A 26,807-nucleotide genomic window follows, 5' to 3' on the forward strand; every position below is an offset into this window, starting at 1 on the left:
TTAAGATGCCCATACTACCCAAAGCATCTACAGGTTCAATGCAATTCCAATGGCATTTTTTACAGAACTAGAACATAAAAAATTGTATGGATCCACACAAGACCCCAAATAGCCAAAGCAATCTTGAGAAAGAGGAATAAAGCCCGAGGTCTCATGCCCCCTGGTTTCAAACTATATCACAAAGCTATATTAATCCAAACAGAATAGTAGTGGTATAAAAACAGACACATACGGGCACCTGGGTGGCTCAGTTGGTTGGGCGTTTGACTTTGGCTCAGGTCCTGATCTCACAGGTTGTGAGTTTGAGCCCCACAGTGGGCTCTCGCTATCAGCACAGAGCCCACTTAGGATCAATCCTCTGCTCATGCTCTCTCAAAAATAAAACATTAAACAAAATTTTTTAGGGGTCTGGGTGATTCAGTTGGTTAAGCGTCCGACTTCGGCCCAGGTCATGATCTCATGGTTTGTGAGTTTGAGCCCCACCTCAGGCTCCATGCTGACACCTCAGAGCCTGGAGCCTGCTTCGGATTCTGTGTCTCCAACTCTCTGCCCCTCCCCCACTTGTGTTGTGTCTCTATCAAAAATAAACAAAGTGTAAAAAAAAATTTTTTTTTAATTTTTTTTAAAAACACACATAAAGCAATGGAACAGAATAAGGAGCCCAGAAATAAACCTACACATATATGTATGATCAATTAATTTAAGACAAAAGAGGTAAGACTATACAACAGGGAAAGACCATCTCTTCTCTGAATGGTGATGGGAAAACTGGACAGCTACTTGCAAATGAAACTGGACCACTACCTTACCCATATACAAAAATTAACTTACAATGGATTACAGAGTTGAATATGGGATGTGAAACCATAAAGCTCCTAGAAGAAAACAGGTGGTAAGCTTGTTGGTCTTAATGTTTTTTTTCAGATCTGACTCCAAAGACAAGGGCCACAAAAGCAATGATAGCTGAGTGTAACTACATAAAACTAAAAAGCTTCTGCACAACAAAGCAAACCATCAACAAAATGAGAAGGCAATCTACTGAATGGGAGAAGACATTTGTAAATGGATTAACCAATAAGGGGTTAATATCCAAAATATATCAAGAACTTCTACAACTAAGTAACAACAAACTAATCCAATTAAAAAATGGACAGACGGGGCACCTGGGTGGCGCAGTCGGTTAAGCGTCCGACTTCAGCCAGGTCACGATCTCGCGGTCCGTGAGTTCGAGCCCCGCGTCAGGCTCTGGGCTGATGGCTCAGAGCCTGGAGCCTGTTTCCGATTCTGTGTCTCCCTCTCTCTCTGCCCCTCCCCCGTTCATGCTCTGTCTCTCTCTGTCCCAAAAATAAATAAACGTTGAAAAAAAAAATTAAAAAAAAATAAAAATAAAAAATGGACAGAGGAACTGAATAGACATTCCTTCTCCAAGACATACAGATGACCAACAGGCACACGAAAAGGTACTCCACCTTTTTGATGATGCCCACCATAAATCATCAGGGAAATGAAAATCAAAACCACAATAAGATACCACTGCACGCCGGGGCACCTGGGTGGCTCAGTCGGTTAAGTGTCGGACTTCAGCTCAGGTCATGATCTCGCAATTTCTGAGTTTCGGCCCCATGTCGGGCTCTGTGCCAACAGCTCAGAGCCTGGAGCCTGCTTTGGATTCTATGTCTCCCTCTCTCTGCCCTCCCCCATTCATGCTCTGTCTCTCTCCCTCTCTCAAAAATAAACAAAAACATTAAAAATTTTTAAAAAGGTATCACTGCACACCTGTTAGAATGGCCAGCATCATAAAGACAAGAAATAACAAGTGTTGATGAAGACGTGGAGAAAAGGGGTCCACACACAGTGTTGGTGGGCATCAACTGGCGCAGCCACCATGGAAAATAGTATGGAGTTCCTCAAAAAATTAAAAATAGAACTATCATATGATCCAGCAATTCCACTTCTGGGTGGTTAGCCAAAGAATACAAAAACAGTAATTTGAAAAGACACATGCACCCCTATGTTCACTGCAACATTACTTATAATAGCCCAGACATGGAACAATCTAAGTGTCCATGAATCTTAACGATGTGATGATACACACATACACGCACACACCAGAGCTACTCAGCCACAAAAAAGGAAATCTTGTCGTTTGTGACAACATGGATTGACTATGAGAGTTTCACACTAAGTCAGACAGAAAAGACAAATAATTTCACTTATAAGAATGATTGACAAATGATTTCACTTCTAAGAAAACAAAACCCAGACTCCTAGAGTGAACACAGTGATAATTGCTACATGGGAAAGAGGGGGTGCCTGTGAAATGGGTCAAGGGGGTCAGGAGGTACAAATTTCGAGTTATAAGTCCTGGGGATGTAATATATGGCATGGGGAATACAGTTAATAATATTGTACTAATTCTGCACAGTGACAGATAGTACCTAGACTTCCAACTGACCCAGCCAGGCACCCCTCAAAATACTAATTTTAAAGTTTGCTAATTTCCAAAGACTCAGTCAAGAAATATAAATGGCTAAGAAAGGTAAGTAATACCAAATTCTACAAAATAAAGAGAATACACCGTGCAAGGTTTATTCTGTTTGGATCCTCAGCATGTCTTTTACACAGAAACAACAGTTTATTCTTCCATAACCTGCAATCTGGTCTCCGGGCCAGAAACACTTCTCTTTGTGCCATCCATGCAGAAAAGGAAGCCCTCTACTTTGTGGCTTTCAGTCAGATTTTTAACCAGATCACTGTGTGTTTAAAACCTAGTAAGTACAGCACCACTGAAAGTAGACAGAAGACAATTCTGAAGCACGATGGTCTTTGGGACACCATACTTTGGCATTTAAATTTTAAAATGAACTCGCATTCACTGTTCCTACTTAAGAATAAACCAATAACCACAATATATTAATACACGGTTTTCATGATATTTGGAGGGTCTTTCTGCAAAGCTGGCTATAAATCTATTTTGCAATCAGGAGAAAGAAAAACACAGAAAAACAGAAATCCCTGTGTACCTCCAGCACGCAAAGTCACAGTTCTGACTTGCCCATGGAGAGTGCCTTCAGAAAAAGGACAGCCTCAGGCCGGGGCCAATGTGTTGATTTTGTCTCTGTATTCAACACGTGGTGGTGGGCAGGGCACAAAGAAGTACAGCCAGTCTATGCTTTGCAGCGGTCATTCAGCCATATAAATTAGAAAGTGCATTTCTGCTTACTGAAACAAAAGGAATTTTATGGGACAGACTTGAGTTCGCCTACTGAGCAAAGCCTGGATAAAGACTTGGCAAGCCCCACACCATGGAAATCAAAGCATGAATTCTATCACCTTACCAGTTATGGGCCCTTAAACCCATTACAAAATATCCTACAATTTTGTTGTCCAAGAATAAATTTGGCAGGGTTTGTGAATTATTGCAGAGGAGCGTCTCTCTAAATTTTGACAAATACAGAAGATGTCCTCTAACATCATGTGTGGCCCTTAAGTGAAATTATTTCTTCCATAATTCATTTTCTCTCTGGGCCCCAACCTAACCCTTACAAATAAATCACAGCCATACGTGGGGGGTGGGGGTGGGAGGCAGCGAGTTTTCCTCATTTCCTCCCTTCACACATGGACCGATCACTCCCTTTTGAAGGAAATAGTGTTTCTTTGGGCAAGGCTCAGGATAAGCCAGGTGTCCCAGGATCCTGGCTCTGGTCCTGTTTTGGGTGTGCGGCTATAAGGAGAGGAGTCTGAGAAATTAATTTTGGAAAGGAAGCATGTGGAACTTATTTTGATTTTGATTTCTTCCCCCTACAACTAACGTCTGAGTCTGCCAGGCTTCCCAAGTTTAGACACGACCATCTGCAGAAGAACAGCCCTCTCTAAGTGGTTGACTACTGTAGTCTGCTGCTCTGGTAAGGAGGTTCTGTTTGGCTTAGATTGAACCCAAACCCACTCTGAGGCGGAACCATTAAAACACCTTCCTGACATAAGTTACTTTCTTCATGCCACTGCCTACAGGAGTCTGAATGCAACTGGAAACTTCACATGCAATATAAAAGGTTCTGAAAATTCAACCCACTCTATGCCAATACATTCCATTCACACATTTTATACTGACATCTGACAGCTATACCCATATTTGTGACCGTCTGTCTTCTCTCTCATAACAATCTCTATTTGCAACACGCTCCCCCATCACTGGGAGAATATACCTCTACCAGTCTAGGCTAAACACATGCAATGCACCCTTCACCCGGTTTCACATAAATGAAAACAAAGAGCAGCCTGGGAAAGAGGTACAAAGAATAATGGGGGTTTTTCTTTTACCCGAGAAACTTTAGTTTGAGCACATAAGAATTCCTGAAGCCCTTATAATAATCCATAATCCAAGTGGTTTCCTCAGTGACATTTAAAGATTTCACTGCTTCACAGGAAGCCATGTCCTGCTGACCAGGTATTAATGTTCATTGCAAAGCGTCTCAGAAGTCGTTTGTACCATGTTTCCATATATGCCAAGGTGGAAGAAGCACCAGGGAGCCATAAGAACACCTTTTGTTTACCAACCACTGGACTTACACGTGGTCCAGGTCAAGGCCTCACTTTTAGTTCTTGTCTCACATGATGGGTGGGTCTACTCTGCCTTCAGTTTTTAAGGTTTGTCAAGGTTGGCCTGTTCCTACTACCAGGTAAAGAAAGGGTGGGGGTGGGGGTATGTAACTTCAAACACACTTGCAAACATAGCTTTTGATTCAGAAGTAATTTTGTGTCCTTTTAACAGAAATGGCCATTTTGCAAATACTTCAAAGGATTCACAAATACCATAAACGTTTACAAAGAGATTTAGCCAATCGTTGGCTCTCACTATTTCCTTCTCTGACAAGTGGCATCATTCTAAAATAACCTATAAATATTTTGAAAACATGAAGCCCAAGGAAGAAACCCCAACTTTTCCTCCAAGACCACTTCTGCATTAGAATCTATGTTATCAACTCAATCTGAGGGGAAAAAGAGATTCAGTTCCACAGCAGACACTTAAATCAGGGAGTTTTCGTTTGAAAAGCCTTGTATCAACACGACACGATTCTGCCTGAGTGCCTCCTTCCTGGCTCCCTCTCTAACAAAAGGCGGATGTGAAATCTCCCGTGGCTGTCCCTCATAATGAACTGGGCATCAGCAGGGAGTGACGTGTAAATGTGTCCCCTGAACCAGAAACTTCCCTGCTTTTCAGCTGTGCATAATTCATTCTCTAGATTCAATACCATGAGGAGTAGGATTTAAACATTCCACCAAGGAAAGACTATCTCCAGATAATTCTCAATTCATCATTTTCTCTTTACTTGTGACCTGAAATGTGGGGGCAGGGACACACTATTTGTATGAGGAGGGAGATCAGGACCTAGAGAAGCTAGAGTCAAAGAGGGTATCTCTGAAAGACAAACCTTGACAAGATGAAATCTCCCTGGAGAGACATCAGAGAAACCATATTGAGTTTCATTTAAAATTAGGTATTAGAGCTTCCATTTAACTTGTGGAGTAACTGACGGATGCATGAATTGTAGGGCTGGGATGAGAATTTAAGAGGTCATTTATTGTCTTCAGGTAATAATAACACACTTAAGCCGCTGTGGGCAGATGTGCATCTGTTTTATTTTTACGGGGCTCTGTGACTGTTATGGGATTAGACACACAACACAAGACTAACTCCTCCAGGCACGGACCCTCCCTGGAGAGCTCCACCAGCCTGGGGAGCAGAGCTGAGCGCAGTACTGACCCCAGACAAGGACGACAGAAACACCAGGACATGGCCACAATGATAAAACACACATATTCTGTGAAAACGGATACTGCGATGTATTTTCTCAAGATTAGGCTATTCACCACATAGAGCCGGTGAAGAAAACCAACAAAAGGAAAACTTTACTATTAAGCTGCTTGGAGAAACCCTGGAGCAAACATGAGTTTTATCAGAGGCCGGAGTTGCCTGCTTGTTATTCCAGGCTTTTCTAGGCAGCCCCCCGCAATTATTAATGTGCTCTTCGGTATCAGTCATCACTCAATGATAATGCTTTTAATGTGTGCACAAAGTTTCACTTAGTCTGACACTCTGAAGTATTAACTCTAGCTAATAACTGCCACCTCTCAGTAAAAATGAACAGAAAATACTCTTTTCTTTCATGATGTTCCTATCTTTTACAACTAACTGTTACTTTTAAAAACAGATTCAATTTGCTCTTGCCATATCACCACCATGTATCCCAAGTACAATTTTTTTCTGAGAGAGAGAATGCTCCAGGGCATGTGTATGAGTGGAGAGGGAGAGGGAGAGGGAATGAATCTCTATTTTTTTAACATTTATTTATTTTTGAGAGAGGTAGAGACAGAGTGTGAACAGGGAAGGGCAGAGAGAGGGAGACACAGAATCTGAAGCAGGCTCCAGGCTCTGAGCTGTCAGCACAGAGCCTGATGTGGCGCTTGAACTCACGGACCACAAGACCATGACCTGAGCCGAAGTCTATGCTTAACCACAGAGCCACCCAGGTGCCCCAAGAGAGAATGAATATCTTAAGCAGGCTCCACACCCAGCGCAAAGGCTGATGCAGGGCTCAATCCTACGACCCTGGGATCATGACCTGAGCCAAAATCAGGAGTCAGACACTTAACTGACTTAGCCACCCAGGTGTCCCCCAAGTACCTTTTTTAAAAAATAGAATGATTAAGGGGCACTTGGGTGGCTCAGTTGGTTAAGGGTCTGACTTCGGCATAGGTCATGATCTCATGGGTTCATGAGTTTGAGCCCTGTGTCGGGCTCTGTGTTGACAGCTTGGAGCCTGCAGCCTGCTTTGGATTCTGTGTCTCCTTCTCTCTCTGCCCCTCTCCCTCGCTCACACTCTCTCTGTCAAAAATAAACATTAAAAAAAATTTAAAAATAGAATGATTAAAAGATTTCTCCAACCACCACCTGTGAAAGGAGTTTCTATAACTAGCCTTGAAAATCCACCTCCATTTTAACAGCCATGTCATTACCTGCCTGAACCCCATTAGATACTATTCAGTAGGTGCCTGACTTAGCCTGAGTGCCCACAATATTCTAAGCAGACAAAACAAATAAATACGACTTTCAAAACAGCATATATATGTTTTGATGTTTTTAAACTTGGAATTAATGAGTCAATAGTTATAGCCCTGAAATGACTTGGAAACTTGGCTTTTATCCCAAGAATGAAGAAATTTTTGAATTCTAAAACAGTTCTTGGTGGCATGTGTGATGTTCACCGATATGAAACTCAGCGGCATATAACAAAAGAGTAAAAGGCCACGGCCTTACACACACACACACACACACACACACACACACACACACACACCCCAGGCATACATTTCTTCTTATGGTCAGAAGTGCAGCTGATTATAGCTGATTCTATTTGCCTAAATGTCCATCTGTTTCAAACAGTGGGTGGCTTGGTCCATGCTCTGAAAATAATTTCAATGACCCAGAGCTCATTCCCATGCCACAGCGCTTGGCTGGTTTCCTCAGGGCACCAACTTTTGCTCAGTGCTCCCCCCTACCCCCGCCCCCAACTTGGCTCCCAGTCCATCCACTCATTCTTGACCATATGCCTTCTGTTTATTTTCCCAGCCCTACTTGGCCCTGTTCCCTCTCACCCTGACCTTAGCTCTCTCCCATGATCCAAGTCATTGCCAGTCAAGTCCCAAGTGCCCCTACCACTCCCCCCAGCATAACCCCAGGCCAACCCTTTAGGGCATGGGTGATGCACCCACCATGGAGGATGATCATGCTCATCATTAATCCATCATGCATACAATTAGGTGCATAAGGTATACCAAAGAGTATGTGATGGAAATGCCAACACTAGGCAAAGTTATGTGTTAGGTTATTTCTTTTCTTTGGTATTGTCCATCTCCCCCCTTCCAGATTCCTAGCTACTGTGTGCTCTTGGGAGTGCTGACGCCTCCTCAGGTACTTAGCACTTTCAGCTGTCTGCCTTCTCTAAGGCTTCTGCTAAGAAAAAAGCAAATGAGGGATGACAGCTTCAAGGACAAACCTTCAAGACCTTAGGCAAAGGAAGAGGTCTCTCCCAGCACTTAGCACCTGCATCTCGTGCTTCAGGTTCAGCTCAAATCTAACTCCTAAGCAAGCCCTCCCTGACCATCCTCTCTCTGAAGGGGCCTCCTCCAAGTATTCCCACATCACACTGTTCTTGTCTTTGTGCTACTAACTTAGCCTGTCATGATCTCATCTGTTTGTTGTCTGTCCACCACCTCCTGCCCCCACAATGTAAGCTCTGCGAAGGCAGATCCTTTATAGAATGTATTTTGTTTACTACTGTATCTCCTTTGTCTAAAGTAGGCACATAGTGGGGGCACAACAAAAAGTAAATGCCCAATGAATGTATGTGTGGAAGAGTTTCGTGGGGAGGGGAAATTCACAGGGTACCTAAAATCATACCTCGTAAGGCAGAGTATGTGAGATAATTAGGAGGGAATGCATTAGGGTTGAGCGGATTCAAGGCCTCAGTGTTCTAGGTCTAAAAAAGAAAGAATCATGCAGAGAAATGTGCCATCTTTCAGGTCTCCAACATGGATATGAAAAGTTCAGTAGCTGTATTGCAGCTTCACTGAGCGCACTGATCTAGGAAGCAGGGGCATTGGCTTCTAGGAGTCGGGTTCGTAAACTTGGGACACATGTGCCTCATCTCTTCCGATGTCTTTTTCTTCACCAGCGTGTGTAACACGCATTTTCTCCTTTCGTCTGCACAGCAGTGCTATGGGATAGCTACTGCTCTCATGCCATGAGGTAGGAAAAGACACACAGACTCTGGTCTAGTGACCTGTCCACTCACCGCTGAGTGGAAGGACAGGGATTTGGAGCCGGGGCAGATTCTAGGATTCTTGATTCTCTCAACAAAGCCCCTTTCTACTCTGTCATTAGAGTAAGTGGGATGTAAAAAGAACTCCAAACGGCATACAATTGTGTTCTTCAATAAAACCATTTTTCCTTTTTATAGCTCTACCAAGGCCTCCTTGTACATTTTCACTTTAACCAAATGAGTTTTCCTGAAGAAGAGCCCAAAATGTAGAGATTTGGGTGACTACTTAGTTTATTACTGGGAACGATTTTTGGCTCAAAAACCTGCCAACTGTAACATATAAATATGCTAATATTTTAGGAATCACCATATTTTGCATTTCTGGTTACCACTTATCTCAGACTCAACTATCTCAATATGCTTTTGTATTAGTTTAGTCAAAATGGATAGAGAGCACGTACATTACCACTTACAATTTTTTTCCAACCCTAATAAAAGACATCAGTGTCTTGACTACATGTATAGAGAAATCTATTTGAAAAATACATCTCTTGGTATTTCACTCTTAGAGGCTATCCAAAGCTCTTTATTATGGTAAAATTCATTTTTAAACTCATGAGAACATTTTGAAATGGAAATGGAAAGTGAAATGCCAATAAAATTAAGACTAAAAGGATGAGGGATGTGCACGCCAGTGTTAAAATATATTCTGGTAAATCAGACTTCAAAGTGGCTAATGTACCTCCATCTCCCTCCAGCCCTGTTCATGCGGTTTAGTCTTAATTCTTCTCATAGTAGACTCTGACACAGAACCAAAATGGCCAATTGGCAAAACAGTATAACATTAAACTTCATAAATATTACATAAATGTGACAAGGTACTGATGAACTTCTCCATCAAACCCATGCCCCGCCCCAGAGAACATCCTGTGAATTACATACAAGATGGCTGCACATTAGGAGAACAGGAAATGTAAATTTCAGTTATTTAAGCTAAGATTAGTAACGTTCAGCCAAATGGGTGTTTCAATAGGGAAATGCTATCAAAACCAGGCACACACTTTTGTCACCAGTTCACCAGGCCATCGTTCCCAAAACTTCCTTTCCCAGGTAAAAGGATCCACAGTTTGTTCAGAGAATAGATTTCTTCCCATCTCCCCAAATTCTACCCTAGATTCACAGTTCATCCTTCTCTCCTGTCCCTAATTACTCGTTTGGGCAACCAGATACCAATCCTATCTTCCATGATACTGGAGTAGAAGAGGTGTTTGTTATTTGTTTTGCATTTATTTTTGATTTGATTATTTTTGATAGAGTGAGAGAGAGAGAGAATGAACAAGCAGGGGAGGGGCAGAGAGAGAGAGAGAGAGAGAGAGAGAGAGAGAGAGAATCCAAAGCAGGCTCCGAGCTGTCAGCACTGAGCCCGATGTGGGGCTCAAACTCACCAACTGTGAGATCATGACCTGAGCTGAAGTTGGACGCTCAACTGACTGAGCCAACTAGGCGCCCCTTATTTTGCTTTTAAATCAATGAACTCATTTGCCATTACTCACTATAATGAAGAGGCTAACAGACTTTTGTATCAGATGTACCCAACAAAAATCAGTTTACACACACACCTTGCAATACCTCTTCACTCTCCTATTGCTTTCTTACAGATCAAAAGTTAACACACTTCATGCATCAGTGTGTTAATACTATAATTCCCCAAGAGAAGTGCAGATACTGAGCATTTGAGTCAAGAATGGATAAAACTTGTGCCATGTCCAAGCTGAGAAAGGTACAGCAACAACAGGAGCAGATTCATGCTAAAACCCTTGGGTTTGGTAAAGAGTAGAAGCACAATAGTTTCTTGAATTGAAGTCTCCTTTCCTTTTTTTTTTTTTTTTTTTTTTTTTTTTAGTGTTTATTTTTTAGAGAGCACAAGCAGGGGAGGCACAGAGAGGGGGACAGAGGATCTGAAGTGGGCTCCACGCTGGCAGCAGGAGCCTGATGTGGGCTCCAACTCACAAACCGAGAGATTACGACCTCAGCTGAAGTCAGATGCTCAAACGACTGAGCCACCCAGGTGCCTCTGAAGCCTGAAGCCTCCTTTTTCTTATTCGCACTTTTTCAGTCTGAGGATTTACAGGAGCAAATGACAAAATTTAATATACTGTTGTCATTTAACAAATGTGGGGGATCATGGTCTCTATAGAGTTTAGAATGTTTTGTTAAACTTGAGAAAACTAAAGAAAGAAAAAAAAAACCAAGTAATTCATGAGCATTCAATAATTAAGGGAAAGCAAATTACTTAAGAGAAGCCCATATGAACGTTTTGACTAAATAACTAGAGCTATTACTGTAGACAAAGTCTGAAGAATAAGAAGAGTTGGTGGATAAAGTTAGTTCTAGAATAGATGTTGTATGTTAGGAGTTACCCAGTATTTGAGCCAATGTAACGAAGGAAATTTGGTCAAGTGCATCCCCATCTTGTCCCCATTCCTAGTTTCTGGGTTTAGTTTCTAGAATTAATTTGACTTAGAGACTTTAAAACATTTAAGAAATTAAATTTGAATTCAACAATTGAGCATACTTTTTTTTTTTTTTTGCCTCTCCAGACTTAAACACCTGGTATTACGCTGGCTGACCCAATGTCTTCAAGACGTAGTTTACATTATTTCAGTTTTAGCTATTGATAGTATACTAAACATAATAAACCTAATACCATAAAATATTGACTCATATACGTATTTGTGTGTGTATATATGCTACGAAAGAGTCTTAAGATTGTTTTCATTTGATTAGACAAAGTGAAACTCAAAATGGGATGTTAGTAAAAAACAAAAACATTTTTTTTTTCAAATTTGAGAGAAAGAGGGACAGCACAAGTAGGAGAGGGGCAGAGAGAGAGAGGGAGAGAGAATACCAAGCAGGCTTTGAGCTGTCAGCACAGAGCCTGACATAAACCTTGATCTCATGAACCATGAGATCAAGAGTCAGATGCTTAACTGAGCCACCCAGGTACCCCCAAAAAACTCATTTTGTTTAAAGGTAGATGTCAAAGGTGTTACTTTAAAAAATGTTTTTTATATTAAGTCAGTATTTTTTCACTATAGAAAAAGCAGAAATAAAATTAAAGATGACTTTTACCTTTTATAGGAGTGTGTGGGGTATGTGTATGAATTTTATATGCACTTATTAAAATGGGTATGTATACACACACACACACACACACACACACACGGTTGAACAGTGACCCTCCAGAATTCACATCCACTTGAAACTTTACTATATGATCTTATTAGGAAACAGTCATGGCATATGTAATTAGTTGGAAGTTATACTAAGAAGGCCATGTGGAAACAAAGACACAGACACACAGGGAAGGAGGTCATGGAATAACAGAGGCAGAGATTGGAGTGAGGTAGCTACAAGCTTCGGAGGGAGCACAGCCCTTCCAACACCTTCATTTCAGGATTCTAGTCTTCACAACTTTGAGGGAATAAATTTCAACCCGCCCAGTCGGTGGTAATAAGTTACAGCAGCCCTGGGAATCAAAACAGTCCACACACACTTTTGTACTGATCAACTTGCTCCTCTTAACGTATTGTGAAAGCTGTTGTATCTTCTTCATGTGTAGTATGTGTGCTACGTTTCATTGTATAGGTGTACCACAATGTACTGGCTTCCAGAATTTTTATGGTAGCCTGTTTAATTCCAAGAACTTGTAGTTTGGTCATTTCCTCTTTTGGCAGTTTATTATTTCAAAACATCAGAACTGGTGGTCACTTAAATGCTAATAATGACCAAATCGTTGTTGGCTCACATAAAAAGACAAGGACATTTTTTTCATGTTCCAGAATTCTTCAGGTGATTTTTGGCAGAGGTTCAGCTGTCTGCTAGTTAAAGTCCTTTAAGCCAAATGGACATTACTGGTTCTGGGCTCCCGTGTTAACAGGAAAGGAAACAAGCAATCATCTTATAAAAAAAAAAAAAAGTCACGTCCTTGGCCATCGTAAACTAAGGGAATCACAGGACGTCCTGTCTAATGGTATTTGGCTTCCTTTCACGGAACAAGCTCAATTAAAGCAAAAAGAACACACTCAATTCTCAAGTGATATCTGAGTGGCTGTGACCTGCTCTGTCCCAACTAGACCACAGAAAATAATCATCCATAACCTAGATTGCAAGATTACTGCTATCATGGAAGCAGTAACTCATCTGGAATTTGGCCTGAAGGTTTTGCAAGAAGATGAATAAACGACAGAGGAAATAAGTTAAGCTCACAAAATGTACTAGTAGACCTAGGGCATTTATGAAGTCATAAGATATTTTATAATATCTTTAGATTTTGAAACATATTTGGTTACGAAAATTTGGCTCTTAGCTGAGAAGATTCTGGAAGCTAAGCATCCCCACTCTTCTCAAAAATCACAAGGTCCCTCAGTTGATCCTTTCAGGTAAACCAAAGATTTTACTGGACATTTGCTTCCCAGTTTCTCAATTCTACTTAAGGCAATTTCTCCTTGGGGGTTTAGAGAAGTCTGGAGTCAAACTAACAACATCAAAGCTTCCAAATTAAGAGAATGCATCGAGGAAGAACTGGGGGATGTTTGCCTCTGAGTTAAAAAAAAAAAAAAGAAAAAGAAAAAAGAAAACGGAGGGCATCCAATGCTTAAATACCCAGATTTTTAAAAGTGTGAAAATTGTTCTTTGCTACCTTTAAAAGAGAAAACATTTCTACACACATTTTCCTCAAACACAGGAGTGGAAAAGTTGATCCAACATCAAGGGGACACTCAATACAAAGAAAAAAGTATCTACGTAATTACTGGGTTCTTCTCCACAGAAAAAAACATCCCCTAGCTATCCAGATGCCAAGGAAAACCTAGCTGTTAAATTTAACTCACTCATATGCAACTTTTAAAGTGGGTGTAGTAGTCGTTCTGCCCACCCCCCCCCAAGTCTATTTTAATAGAGTCTGTTAACACATACCTACAGAGAGCTGGACCTAACTGCTAGAAAAGGCACTGTAGACAAAGACCAGGTAGATCAACTCTTCTTTTTTCTTGAGGAGTTTGTATGCAGGTGAAGAACACAAGACCCATATCCATTAAAATCTAAGACAAGACTATATTACAATATCTAAATACATTTTTATAATCCCCTTAACAACAAGAAGATAAAACACCTCATTTTAAAAAACAAGCAACTGATTTAAGCCGACGCTTCACTAAAGATACGCAAAAGGCAAATAAGCACACAAAAAGACAGCTAGTATCATTCATCTCCAGGAAAATATAAATTAAAATCTCCATGAGATACCTCTACACATCTGTTAAGGATGGCCAAAATTTACAAGACTGATAACACCAAGTGTTGCCAAAGAGGTGAAGCACCTAGAACTCTCATGCGTTGCTGGCAGGAACAATGGCACAACCGCTCTGGACATTTGCGGTTTCTTAAGGTTGACTATAGGACTCAATCATTTCCCTCCTAGGTATTTACCCCAGGGAGATGAGAACATATATTCCCATAAAGACTGTACATGACAATTCACAGAAGTTCTATTCATAATTGCTAAGAATTGGAAGTAACCCAAATGTTCATCAACTGGTGAATGATAAAATATGGTGCAACCATACAATGGATTGTTCAGCAACCAAGAGTGCCGAACTGCTGATAAACCCAATCTGGATGAATCTCAAGATTATGCTGACTATAAGAAGTCAGACACTATAGAGTACAATCTGCATGGTTCCATTTAGATCAAATGTAACCTACTGGTTGGTGACCATGTAAGCAATTACCAATATAGAGCAGTGGTTGCCTCGGGCTACGGACAAAGGGTACCAGGCATCTTCTGGCAGTGATGGCTTCAAGGGCAAATACATGGCCAAACCTCACCTACACTTTAAATGGATGCAGTTTAGTGCATCTAAGTTAATTCTTAAAAAAGCTGATAAGAGGGAAAGGGCTACCATGTGATTTGTTTGAATTTTTTCCTCTGATTCAATTTAGACTTTTAACTAACACCTGCTACACGCCAGGTACTGTAACAGGTACTGAGGCCACAAAGATAATAGATTATTATAGAAAAAGGGTGACGACAGTAGACTGGAACTCCTAACAATACTGGCTGACAGTTCCGTTCTATTCTATCCTATTCTATTCTATTCATTTATTTGCGAGTGAGGGACAGAGCATGTATGCAATCAGGGGAAAGGGGCAGAGGGAGTGAGAGAGGCAGAATCTTAAGGAGGCTCCATGTTCAGCATGGAACCTGATGTGGGGCTCGATCCCATGACTCTGGGATCATGACCTGAGCTGAAGTCAAGAGTCGGGTGCTCAACAGACTGAGCCACCCAAGTGCCCCTACTAGCTGACATTTTAAGAGATGTTTACTTTGTACCAGTCACTGCTTGGTATACTTTATATTCCATAGTTCATTTAAATCCTCATTAAGAACTCTGTGAGGCTGATGCTATTATTATTTCCACCTGCTTAAGAGGCTTAAGAGGCTAAGAGAAAAACGAGGCTCAAGAGGCTAAAAAGTTTACACTAGATCATCTGGTTAGAAAAGGGTAGAGCTGGCATAGTGAGTCTGTCTCTCTAGCAACCTGAGACTTTGAGAACCCCGACTGTTCTGAGGGTGGACCAAGAACGGAGGTGCCGGATGGTGCAGACCATCTGCTCAGTCCAGTCCAAGTTCTGAACTGGGGTTGAGGTAGCAGTGACACAGTCATCACACAGGCTAGAAATATGTTTGCTGTTATTCATGCTGACACCTTTAAGTCAATGTTATGACAATGCTATGTGCAGATCAGAAATCCCAGGGAGAGAAAACCTGGCTTCTCAAACACCAAACCTGCTTTTCAATTTACCGTGCACTGCTAGCCCCACGAGGGGATTTTGCAAAGACTTACAGGTCCCTGTTCTCTCTGCCATCAGCCCCCAGCCTCGCTGGCTGATGGCTCTCATCTCTTTCTCCTCCTCTCTGGAGAGCTGGCGTTGGAGGGGCAGATCCACTCTGCTCCCAGACACAGAAAGACAGGGGTCAAAGAGTGAGGAGGGAGAGGCTGGCACACCCGTCTGGGAAGCCCTCACACTGTACCCACCGAGCACCCCCTCTTCCCCATCCTCCTTTACTAACAAGACATTCAGCCCACAAACTCCACGAGCTTTCTATTTCATGGTTATTGATGGTGAGCAGGTCCCTATAGCTGGGATAATGCACTCAGAGCTCCCCTTTTGTTTATTCCTAATTGGTCAGTCTCCATGGGGATTCGCTCAGCCTTCATCCAGACTGGGGGGTGAGGGGGCTGGAGCAGGGAGGTACCGTGAATGCAGATGGCTGGTTTCCTGCTGGCATGGCACTATCGCAGGGGTCACATTAAGGCCAGATATTGCTCAATAACTTCCAGAAGGTAGGAAGCTGGTCGAAGAGCTGGGGAGGCCAGACGTCTGCAGCCGAAAAAATGGCACTGACATGGTACCTCCAGCTTTAGGGGCCCACATAGCACCTCACACACACAGCAGGTGCTCAAACGAAGAGAAGAAAACAAAAATTCCAAGGGGGTATCGAGAAAGAAATCTCCCAGAGGATTATTTTGCAGTTAGTACAATATTCCTGGAGCATACTAAGCAGGCCGGACGCATTACAGATCAACACAGGCGGCGGCTCCAGAGCAGCCGGGAGAAAATGAAACAAAATCTGGGCTATGGGCTGCTATGTGCGCAGCCTCACAGGGCAGATACTGGAGGAGCACATTTCATTTGTGATCTGTGACCTTTTTTTAATGTAAGAATAGTACCTGCATTTGGCAATTCTTTACCATCATCCATGTGACTTCAGTAAGTCTGTTATTTGGAGATGCTTCCCAACATATTTCAGCCCATAAACCTCATGATTTAAATGAAAACTAATTAAAAAAAAATTTTTAATGTTTATTTTTGAGAGAGAGACAGAGAGAGAGGGAGGGAGGGAGAGAGCGCACTCGAGTTGGGGAGGGGCAGAGAGGAAGACACAGAATCTCAAGCAGGCTCCAGGCTCTGAGCTGTCAGCACACAGCCCCACGCGGGGCTCGAACCCACGAACCGTGAGATAATGCTAAACGAAAACTAATTTTTAAAATTCGTGCTATTAAAGTACTAACTGAACCACCACTGATGAGGCAATACACTTATGGAATTCCAATTTAAAAACAAAATGGTACACATGTACTTATCTGTGCAGTTGCCACCATTATTATTCTGTTTCTCTGTGCACATCATTTAAGTGGGAATCGTCTTATTTTCCTTTCTGTATAACAGTATACTGTACTGTATTTAACCTAGTGATGGTCAATGCAACTATCATAAAAATCTGGAGATCAAAGAGATAAGCCTTTTACTCTTCCCACATGACTTTCTGTCAGGATAAAGGAACTTTCCTACGCAGGTCCCTCAACATTGCTGAGACTGTGCCTCATGGCTGTATTAAAACTTATTTACAGAGGTCATACTAAGGGAGACACACACACACACAGTTTTTATTTACAATGCTCCATTTCTGAAAGCTTGTGAAAATTACAGGACTGATAACTTCACTTCTGCTGGACAGTCATCACAAAAATCGGGGTCAAGTGTAGGTCCCCCCACCTTCTCAGATGCCTCCTACCAAGTACTATTTGACAGCCTGCTGTCCCTGACCCTGGGGGTTTTAGGAGGAGGGGCTGTGCAATATTTCCCTCTGCATTCTGGGGGCCCAGGAGCGGAGAAGTCAGTAAGGTTGCCTAAAGAATAGATTCTTGAGCGACTGTGGGAGTTTGGGCTTAAATCTCAATTCCTATGTAGAATCCAGAAGTGGGAATTTAAAAAGCTACATTAGCAACAACTTGAAAACATGTTTTGGTATTTCAAAATGACAAAAGGACATAGATGTGGTAGGGGGTGGAGCCCACTTTGGAAGCTTCACTTTCTCCCGACGTGTGGACCCACCAAATGCAAACCCTGCAAGGAATCACAGGGTTGGGGGCTCTTAAATAAAGGGATACTGCTATTTAGCATAGGAACATGTCCCCGAAATGTTCATGCCTCTGGCAATTTTGACAAGTTACCTCTCAGGGCTTTGCCAGGATAGGATTATACTCAAGAAAAAAATTAATGTCTTTAAAACAAAGCAAAACAAAAACACCACTTCTGAGGGGGAAAAAATGGGATCACAGAAATCTAAGGAAGAACAGTAGAAGAGAAATTTCAGGCTTATGCAACAACCAACACTGACCATCGACTCCAGGACCAATTCTCTATGATAGATGACAAGTCTTATAGACTACCAATGCACACTATACATTAAAAAAAATTTTTTTTAACGTTTTTATTCATTTTATTGAGAGGCACAGCAAGAGCAGGGGTGGGGCAGAGAGAGAGGGAGACACAGAATACAAAGCAGGCTCCAGGCTCTGAGCTGTCAGTGGGACTCGACCCCATAAACCGTGAGATCACGACCTGAGCCGAAGTTGGACGCTTAACCGACTGAGCCACCCAGGCGCCCCTGAGCACACTATACATTTTTAACTCCTACTTTTCGCTCTCAAATCTCTTGCCCTTTTTCTTTTCTGTTCCAAGTCATGGCCAAAATCTGATGCCTCTTGCCTCTAGCAAGTCAGGTCTAGAAATAACAAAGACTGAGCTCTAGCCATATTTTCTTTACTGGACAAACTACACAAAGTACACCATCACTAAAAGGAGCCATATCAACTTGACTATCCTACGTATATATCATCACCTTCTGCTCTTTTAGAAACAAACAAACAAAAAAATCATGCCTAAAGAAGCAAGTCTGGGGGTGCCTGGGTGGCGCAGTCGGTTAAGCGTCCGACTTCAGCCAGGTCATGATCTCGCGGTCCGTGAGTTCGAGCCCCGCGTCAGGCTCTGGGCTGATGGCTCGGAGCCTGGAGCCTGTTTCCGATTCTGTGTCTCCCTCTCTCTCTGCCCCTCCCCCGTTCATGCTCTGTCTCTCTCTGTCCCAAAAATAAATAAACGTTGAAAAAAAAAATTAAAAAAAAAAAAAAAAAAAAGAAGCAAGTCTGTCCTGGTTCAAGTGAGTAAAATTCTAATTAGCCAGGGGAGATCTGACACTGAAAACGTACAAGTATTTTTACTTTTTTTAAGTAACCTACTAAGAAATTATTTCTTGGTGGCCTACAAAAACTGTTTAATCTTTATCCCGCTATTTTCATTAAAATGAATGATCACCCTTAGGGGATGCATTTAACAAAAAAATTTTGGAGAAATTTCTTTGATTCATACTACAGGTTGAAAGGTGGGTAATTTCAGTTTTTGCCTATGTGAATTATACATTTCCATTTTGAAAGAATTTTCTCAGGAAAATACAAATTCTAAGGGCCCCAAATACTGAGATAAACCATCAGAATTTTGAAGTGAACTAAGAAGCAAGGTCCCTGTCATACTGGTGGGATGTGTGGGGAGTGTTATAGGAAAAAGGGCTGCTGGAATTGTGCGTAAGATGCCAGGGGAGTAGGACACATCCAATTTAGTATCACAGAGGCCGACACTGAATGGCAGCCTAAAGTCAGGAAGAATGAAACTATTCTAACTATATATATTCTAACATATTTCATTGTGAAGAAACATACTTTTCACAAGAAAAGAACAAATCAATTTTTTTTAAGTGAAATGTAAAAAATTCAAAAGTAAGCAAATCTACTCAATCCAGGTTAAATGCTCAGTCTACTCTAGAACCTGCCATCAAGGGGATCACCTTCTAGCCGTATAAGGAACTGACTCTGGAGCCATTTGGAGTGCTCCAGGAAGCTTCATCTGAGAATATCTGTACATTTTCTGGCCTTAAATGACTCAGAAGGATCCTTCACAATGAAGTATCATCCACCCACCTTCTGAGTTTGGGAGGATTAGAACAGCGCCCTCTTGAAGCTATATGCTAGCTACCTCTTGAAGTTCTACAGCTAACTATGAACTGGGCTTCTACAAATACAGAAGTCACTGTCTGAGCTAACTGCCAGTCCTGTGAAGGGACAAAGCTGCTTTGATTGCTTCTACTCCCGGAAGGAGGACTCAAGTCAAGAACGTACACCTAGTCTCTAGGGCGGGGCTTGAGAATTCAGTCAGGGCAAACTGAGTATTCTCTAGCAATTCTGGCCCTCTAGGGTGGGGCACTGGAGGACTCCCCATTTCCTTTCAACTCCCATTTCAAAACAAGAGATTAATGCCAGCATGCATTTCTATTTTCATTATGCTGTTTTTCCATTAATGAGTTTTCATTAGCCTTCAATTTTCAAGTTCTGACTACCCTGCCTGCCTTTCAATGCCTCGGCCTTATCTTCCACTACTGCCCAATATGCACACCTTGTCAGGCCAATGAAAATTCTGATTCTAAAGCCTACACTCCTTTCACCAAGACTTACGGTCTTCCTCAGTGTTGTTTAGTTTCCTAGAGCACACTGGCTTTGAGGGGATCTTTTTCTACTTTGAATCACTGTGGACTGAGGAAATGCAAACCACGTTTACTATTAGATCAAGCCAAGTATTCACAACAAGGTAAATCTGTTACACAAGGAGTTGCTTATACATCTGATTTTGCTCCAACTCAAAGTCCTTAAGGGGCATCTATCTCAGACCTATCTCAGGAATTTGTCGAACTGTCTAAACCGAATGGAATATTTAGATTAGTACCAGTATTTCCTGCTCCATTAATCTAAGGGATTATTCATGGAAGCTTCAAGAGGTCCTATCAATACAGAAAAGATACTGCATATGGAAATCAACGTCCTCAACTCAGAGGACCACTTCAAGCCACTGTTCTGCCAGGATTGTACCCTGTAAGAAGATACAACCAGTGACACCCACTGCTGAATACGGGTGAGCATCTCACCACAGGTGCCCAGAAGACCACCCCCTTAACAGAAGTTCGGACAAAGAAGCCTGAAGAGAAGTTGAAAATTAGGCACCTACCAAGCATCAAGTAATCCTTTGATTTTTACAAATACGAAGAAAAATATTAAGGACTAAAGTCACTCTTTCCGAAAAGTTCCTATGACAAGTAAACCCAGATGATACTGTGACATACCTAATAGACAAGCGAAGCTAGACTTTTTGCTGTCTGCAGCTGCTGTTGTGGGGAGTAAGGATCAGAAATCTACATTCTGGTCAGAGAAAGCCGTGTTATGACAGCCTCTATGAAATGGAACATGCCTTCACAACTCTTTTATACACACACGATATTTCTTTTTATTTTTCTTAAGAGTTCATTTTGCAAAACTGGCAATGCTGGGTGGGAGGGCCAAGGTCTTAGGCTTACATTTTAAGTTTTGCCTTCCTTTACAGTCCACTTCCTGGGGCCAAGCCTTTTTTTTTTTTTTTTTTTTTTTTAGTATTCCGAAACATATGCTACTGTAGTTGCATGTTCAAACACTCATGTGGAAACAGTCCCCTGGACTTATACGTTCATTCTTAAAAGACTGGAGTATGCAAACAAAGATGCAGTGGGCAGAAGGCCAGTTAATAAATCTCATTTCCTACTAGCATCTGCATGAAACAGAGCTATAGGGAGTAGCTCCTCCAGGGAGAGCCAGAACACGACTCATTCGCTCTCTGAATTAAACAGTGTCACCTCAGATGGCCCACACCACATTTATTTTTTAAGCAGCTCTTAAAATATATGGATTTCTCGTGCTCATAAATGCACTGAGGAAGCTGGGTCCAAGGCACTCACACAGTAGTGAACATGAATGGTGGAAACATCCACACAGTCCTGCTGAGCCATTTTTGCACGGGCTCCTTTCAACTGAAATCACTAATGAGAATAATTTCCGAAAGGTAACTTGCTCTTCCTATCAAAGCGCACCTGGGTTTCAATAATGGCGTACCACCCTCTCCAGTCCAGACTACAAAAATGGGCTTGGTTACACAAAGAGATACCTGGATTAAGATAATCTGGGTCATGAACCATATTTGACCCTTATCTGTGAACGATCCAGTGCAAATGTCATGACGATAAGGTCTCTTGCTGGGAAGAGTGACCATCTGTCCAGTTGACAGTGCTGGAAAGAACAGTGTTGTTCCCTACGTGTCCTCTCCTCTTCTCACCTATGCCAGCTCTGGTCCTGGAGCTCCGGGAAGATCCCTTTGCAGTAGTAATGGCATTCTTCTTGTATTTACATAGATCGTTTAAGAAAGTCTTTGTTTTAAATGGTTGAAGCTAACGAGCAAATACAGAAAATGAAGCCAAAGGTAAGGGAACCGCTGGTAAAGAAGTCAGCAACGGAATCAGGAAAAGTATTCCCTCTGATCGTCCCAGGGCTCCGGTCTTACCCAGACACTCCATGGGACGCAAAAAGAACTCTTAAGCACATATAATTTTTGAGGGCTATAATGAACCCACCACCAAAGTAGACTTTATTTGGTTAAATCTCTCTACTTGGGCTTTCACAGTACCTTCCAAGTTTCCTCAGCAATTACATGGCAATATTATTCCAGCCTCAAGATGCCAAAGTAATTATGGAACACTTCCTGGATAGAAAAATGTCTCACATTTTTCCTTCCCCTATGCCCCTCCAAAAAAATAAGTGAGAGTTATACTACATGGGCCATCCACTTTGAAAGGAAAGCAGACCAAAGAAAACATAAGGTGGATCTGTCTTAGCGTACCCCCTTTGTGTAATTTAATACCAATGCCACCTTGGAGGATTCCTTCTTCATTTAACCTATGACATCTCTCACTATGGTGTCCAGTAATCCTATTATATAAAATACAAATGCAATAATGCTCTTACTGACTTCAGAATTTTGTACAGTCAGATCTTCTTTAAATTCAGTTTTGTTTTTCATAGAATTTCAGGTACCATTACAGGGACTCAAAACAAACTGGAAATAATTTAGGACATGGAAATAACTTAAATTGAATTTAAAAGGTAAATAAGATTTCATTTTATAGCAATAGTTTGCCACCAAAAGGTAGCATTTAGCCTTTCCACCACCAAGTGATTTTCCATTGCCATTTCAAGTTTGTTTATATGACTAATAAAACCCAACTAGGCAACTTCCTTTGGCGTATGTGGTAAAATTCGAACTCTTACAAGCAACTGCTACTTATACGGCAGAGATTAAGTCACTTAAGAAACGAGGGTTTCAAATTTATTATCTGTAAGAACAGTTGAAAGAAGTGAGGTTTAAAAGCAACTCAGGGTTTGGGTTTTTTGTTTTTCAATTCTATTTTAGGCTTTGGAATGTGCACAGGGAAAGGTGGATGAGTAAGGGAGAGAAGGGACCCAATGTTCCAATCACAAGGATCTTCAAAAGGAGACAGTCCCAGAAGCTGTGGACCAATTTTGGTTTATATTAAGAGAATAACAAGTGCTTGGAATCTGTAAGGATGCCATGTCAACCTATTAGCTGGAACCATAAGGCATGAGATTTTGGTGACCTCATGGGCACAGCCAAAATTAACTCCAAGTATTTATGTAACTGCCAGAGATGACAGGGCAAAGGTTGCTTATGATTTTTTTTTTTTTTTTGAGTCAGCAAATAGGGTTTCTTTGGCCACAGAGGAAGTCAGGGTACTCTTGGTCCTATTTTGTAATTATGTCATATTTATACACACCACCGAATACCCATAATACCATCTGAACAAACGTTTAGATGAAGGCATTAAAAAAAAGAGTTATTTCCTGTTGCTCACTAGCTGAGAGGATGCGCTTTAGAGGTATGTGTGCTCTGCCTGAAAGCAAAAGCATTGTTAGTGGTTATCAAGGTAACATTTAAAAATAACTACCCTAGTACAAAAGAACTTCAGAGGAAATATGAGGGAAGCTATCAGTCTCCCCTCAAGTCTGGCCTTGAGCTGCATTAGGCTCTAGCTGCATTCTCCATTACATTGTTATCCTTATCAAACAATGCAAACAATTTTAATGAGCTTATCTACTACAACATACTGCCAGATATGCTAATGTAAAAATGATGCCAACCTTACAGTCCGACTCATTAATCAAAAAGCTCACAATACAATGACCAAGATCAGTCCCAGCCTCACATCAGACCTCAGCAAAATAGCAGGAATTACCTTCCTACTGTTTAAACAAGGGCGGGCTCCCCCACCCATGCGGAGGCTATAAACTCCTAAGAAAATGCATAAGGGCACCCGGTTTTCCTCAGGTCCATTGCAGTCCGGTCTCTTTCTAATAAACCACTGGTTCTATGGAGAAGATTTTGGTGAATGTCTGACACGGTGACCTCTGCTGTCAATCCTTGCACCAATCAGCGAGCAGAATTCTTACAAAGCTCCATCAATCTGGCGGTTTAACATCACAGACTGCAGCTTAATCTAGAGGATTCCATCTTTCCTGCACACACACCAGGGCAAGCGCAAATATTTTTCTCGCCATCCTCCCGTTCTCTGCCTTTAGGCACAGCCTACCCAATGGTTCCTTTAAAATCTAAAGGAAAGGAGAAAAGGAAGTGCTACAGCGTGTCTCTCTTTGGAGAAAGGGAAGAAACTGCTTGCGTTTTTACCAGTGTGGAAGGAAGGCGATGGAAGGAGACCCCTCGCAGGCAGCAAACCTATTCACAAAATGCTCTCCATCTGCAATCATGAAGCCTCAATGCACGGCTAACATGACACATGGAAACAGCAAATGATCACAAGCGCCCTCGTGAACGCACGTCTGCAGCCCGGTCCGGGCGCAGTGTCCGCTCCATTATATAACGGGCCGGATTTCCGCGCGCCCCCGCCGAGCTCCCCCGCCCGGCGCCGCTCCCGGTGCCAGCCCCATTACCTGTAGGAACGCTCCCCGCGCACTGTGTGCTTCCGGAAAGGAATGATGGTCCCGTTATCCTGGATGATGTCGTTGTTGTTCTCGCCATTTGGGGACAGGGTTTGGGTCGGACCAGGCATTGGCGCACTCCCGAGGTAGGGAACAAACCGCGGCGGGCTGGCTGGTGAGGAAGGTGGCTGCGTCGCGTCTTCCCGCTCGCCTGCTCCTCGCGCAGACCTTGCCTGCCGCCTGCTCGCTGGCTCCCTTCTCCCCGCTCGGCTCCCGCCCCGCCCTCCTGCGTCCCGCCCTCCCGGCTGCTGACGTCAAAGCGCCGGCAGCAGCACCGGGTCACGTGGCCGGGCCTGTCACCATAGCAACCCGCTAACTCATCACCTCTCCTCAATTCGCACTGGGCCGAGGCGTGACCATGCCAGCAGCTCCAGGCAGGCACCGGGGCAGGCCTACATCTGGCACGTAAAACCCCAGGCCACCCCCAGCCCCCCTCGCAGACTCGCCTCGTCTGAAAACCAGCTCTTCCTCTAACCATTTCCTTTCCGACCCGTGCTCCAACTGCAGCTGTGTACACAAAAGAACGATTCAGGCAGAGGGGTGTGGGAGACCCTTTAACTCCTTCAATACCAAGTTCTTACAGCATTCAAATTAAGCCCGGTCTGGTTTCAAAAAATATATAGAAAGATATGGTGGCCTGCTTCTAGAAAACGTTCACCTTATCAGCTTCCTCCCCCATTCTCTCAACAGCAGCAACCTCCTTCCCAAAAGAAGCCCCAAAGCTGAAAACCTAAAAGAAAACTGCTTTTCCTTCCAATCAATGTAGCCTTTCCTTTAGTAATGTGAAGATTAAAGATTGCAAATTAAGAGATTATCTGCACAAAAGAATTCTCAAAGAGGGCTTAAAAAAATAGCTACCCTTTTAGCACAGGGTAACCCAAGAGCCCCCAATTCCAATTCTTCAACTGCCTCTTGATACCTATAATTAACTCATTTATTTTATTTTCATTTGTATTAAACAAGTCAACACTCAACTTAAGTATTTGAAAGCTCCCCACATTCTAGCTGTTCTGTATCACTGCCACACAATTTTCAAATACATTGGCTATGAGACAAGTGCGATTATCATCACCCCTATTTTAAAATGAGTCAACTATTCTATGGAAACCAATTTGACAATAAATTTCATATATTAAAAAAAAATGAGTAAACTAGTGAGATTAAAGTAACTTGCTCAAGGTCACAGAGCTAGGAAGCGGTGAACTGGAACATCAAAATGACATGCTTTTTATCAATGTGATTGGACAGTACTGATCTATATTTAATGTGAGCTCATAAATATAGATCAAGGTAAGTAAGAATCAAGTACTTTATGTACATTCGCAACATGACCACTGTGAACAGACCTGTGAGCCGAATTGCTAGTACTAGGCAAAGTCGATGGATTAGATTATAAACTCTCAACAGACCCCAGATGCATCCATTGCTTTCCTTCAGAGAGGAGAAGAGACTTTAAAGGATCTCTGCTCATCAAAAGTGGTCTCTGACCTTTTGTGGGTGTGAAGGGAAGAACCGGGGTATAAAAGACAGCATAAATGTATGTAGCAGAAAGTACGAGGCTATATGGCTCATCCCTTCACATCATTGTATGGTTTATCAGCTTTATCATTTTGTGGTACAGACATTTAAAAAAAAACAACCCACAACTTTGTCATTCCTGACAATTCTCCAGTGTATCTCCGTGGTAATAAGTTATTTCTGGCACCAAGCTTCTAGAATTAGAAGCAAAAAGTTCGCAACCCAGATGGTAATGATAATCTCAAACAGGGTTTTTTGGTTTTTTTTGTTTTTTGTTTTCTATTTTATATTCTTCTTTGGGGCCATATTTTAGAAGTTTTTGTTTTCTGCTTTTCCAGTGAACTCCACTGAATCTCATCACATGAGATTTTTTTCCCCCTCGTACAGTAAGGATCTACTTCTGACCTAAGACTTGCAAGGTACACAGATAAACATATCTAAGTACAAGAGATATACAGCAAGCCTCACACTGCACACTGAGCTAATGAGGCCTGTGAGTGTGTGCAGTCATTGCTACAAAGATCCACAGTTCCTCTTACTATTTCTGTTACTGGCCCCACAGTTGTCAATTTCCTTACTAATTTGTTCCCTTTCACCAAAGCTTCCCCTTTCTTTGGGGATAGTCTGGAGGTGAAAAGCACAG

General features: G+C 42.2%; 1 protein-coding gene across 4 annotated transcripts in view; it reads right to left on the bottom strand.

Annotated features, from left to right (window-relative positions):
- MAPRE2 (microtubule associated protein RP/EB family member 2) overlaps positions 1-26,807 on the bottom strand; it is a 161,408-nt gene that overhangs the window by 76,458 nt on the left and 58,143 nt on the right. Inside the window, exon 1 of one of the 4 annotated variants that reach the window (XM_040479080.1) lies at positions 24,599-24,862. The exons of the other annotated variants lie outside the window; for them this stretch is intronic. Within the exon in view, the coding sequence (XP_040335014.1) occupies positions 24,599-24,717 (119 nt within the window). The 5' untranslated portion in view covers positions 24,718-24,862. Of the gene's footprint in view, positions 1-24,598; positions 24,863-26,807 lie in introns of those variants that run through there. 4 annotated transcript variants of the gene reach the window in all.

Source organism: Herpailurus yagouaroundi, unplaced genomic scaffold, assembly GCF_014898765.1.
Source record: "Herpailurus yagouaroundi ecotype Mexico unplaced genomic scaffold, PumYag 142, whole genome shotgun sequence".
NCBI lineage: Eukaryota > Metazoa > Chordata > Mammalia > Carnivora > Felidae > Herpailurus > Herpailurus yagouaroundi.